We start from the raw sequence: 1,910 nt of genomic DNA, 5'->3' as shown, positions 1-1,910 counted from the left end.
ATAATTTACATTCATTACACATTAAACTGCATAATTTACCAAACCTGCATAATTTACATTTATTCATACATCATTACACATTAATTCATACATCATACATCATTACACAGTAATTCATACATCATACATCATTACATATTAAACTGCATAACACCATGTAAAAGATTTACCAAACCTGCCATTTACAAATTTAACATCATTACATTTAACATCATTTAACATTATTACATATTAAACTGCCTAGCACATTCACCAAACCTGCACAATCACTAAGCTTAAGCTCAAGCTTAAGTTTTCCAAGCTTGAATATTACTTGCATATAGGTTGACTATGTAATACACTCAAGCTTGATCCAAAAGACATGAGTTTAAGCCTTTTAAAAACCAATGCTAAAAACCAGCAAATCTGAATAATGGAAGCTGAATCATCACAACAATGAGAGAATAATTACAAAATATTTAACACCAATGACAGTTTTTAGTGTACCACAATAATTACAAAATGCCAATTGTTCTAGCAGTTACATAAACATATGAAGAGTGCTTTCAACATATAGCACAACAAAAAAAAAGGTCCTGCTTCAGCTTGCTATCTTCCAGCAGATCTCATTGCTGCCATATATCTTGCTGCATTCCCAGTTGCATTCAAGGTCTCAGTGGTGACTGCACTTCTCTTCCTCTGTCTTTTTGGTCTTGGATTGAACTGGTTATCAGTGGGGGGTGGAGCATTGGAGCCTGGTTGAGCATTGGAGCCTAGTTGTGCATTGCCTACAGCTGGGCTGTTTGCATGACCATCCTTGGCTGCCTGCAAGCACAAGCACAATAACAATTAATAGTCTGCCAACTGAAAAACAAAACAATAGGGATATCTAAATCAAAGTAGTATATTTACCCTCCTAATGGTCCTACTGGCTTGGGATGCACTCCTAGGCAAGGAGGAGTTCCCTCCTACTTCTCCCTTGCAGCTCCTCCTTTTGTGTCCTAATTTCCCACATAACTTGCATTGTTTTAAGATGCATAGACCTCTATTTTTTCTGTGATTTCTAGGTTCATCAGGCTCCAGTGCCCTCTTCTTCTTAGGCCTGCTAGGAGGTCTCCTCTTGATAGGGGGTTGCACAGGTGGCAGTCCACTAGGTCTCCACATATTTTGGCCATTGATGGGCTCTATAATGGGTTCATAGCAGTCAATGTAGGTAGTCCTTTTGTAGCAAGCATTGACATACTTTTCAGCATCTTCTTTGTTGAAAAAATATACAGGAAATGACATGGCAACATGGTATGCCAATTATGTCCCACTTCCTACAGCTGCACTTCTTCTCTTCCAAGTCCACAATGAAACTCTCCAGCCCATTCTTCACTTCAAACTTCGTACGACCAGCCCAACATGCTAGCCACTTACTACATGCCAACTTCTCCCTGTATAGTCTCTTCCTTATCTTTGGACATAACTCAAACTCCACATTCATAATCATTTCTCTGTTTGCTTGAAATCTAGTCATCAGATATAGCCTAATACACTCAAGTTACAAGCACATAGAGAGGAAGGGAGAATTAATCATTCATGAATTACACAGGTCTATGGATCATAATGCACATGAAAGAGAGAATTATGCATACCATGGTGATTATAGGTTTGCTCCTGAACTTGACTATCACACTGTTGAAGCTTTTACACATGTTGTTCAGGATTGTGTCACTCTGGCCATCACTTTTGAACATGTGCCTAGTCCAGATAGTTGTTGAGTGAGACTGTAGCCATTTGAATGCATCTTTATCCACCTCCTTTAGCTCATTCATTGCCCTCTCCTATGCTTGCTGATAGGTAGCTTTGGCTGCTTTCCAAAAAAGGTCTCTAATAAGGACACTAGGATGATTTTTCCTTAAATTATTGTATAAATGTCTACAGCAAAT

General features: G+C 38.5%; 1 protein-coding gene across 1 annotated transcript; it reads right to left on the bottom strand.

Annotated features, from left to right (window-relative positions):
* Window positions 1-453: 453 nt before the first annotated feature.
* LOC126720050 (uncharacterized) lies at window positions 454-1,503 on the bottom strand. Its single transcript, XM_050422522.1, has 2 exons — window positions 892-1,503; window positions 454-804 (listed from the first exon to the last, which is right to left on the bottom strand). Exons 1-2 carry the CDS (start codon window positions 1,264-1,266, stop codon window positions 589-591), a joined length of 591 nt encoding a protein of 196 aa, XP_050278479.1. The 5' UTR covers window positions 1,267-1,503; the 3' UTR covers window positions 454-588.
* Window positions 1,504-1,910: the final 407 nt, after the last annotated feature.

This window comes from Quercus robur, chromosome 3 (genome assembly GCF_932294415.1).
Source record: "Quercus robur chromosome 3, dhQueRobu3.1, whole genome shotgun sequence".
NCBI classification, from domain to species: domain Eukaryota; kingdom Viridiplantae; phylum Streptophyta; class Magnoliopsida; order Fagales; family Fagaceae; genus Quercus; species Quercus robur.
This window is presented reverse-complemented; position numbering and strand designations above follow the sequence as displayed.

Coding starts and splice junctions, on each gene's coding strand:
- LOC126720050 (XM_050422522.1), bottom strand. CDS start 1,266: ATGTCATTTCCTGTATATTTTTTCAACAAAGAAGATGCTGAAAAGTAT. Junction 805..891: donor CCAGTAGGACCATTAGGAGG/GTAAATATACTA, acceptor TTGTGCTTGCAG/GCAGCCAAGGATGGTCATGC.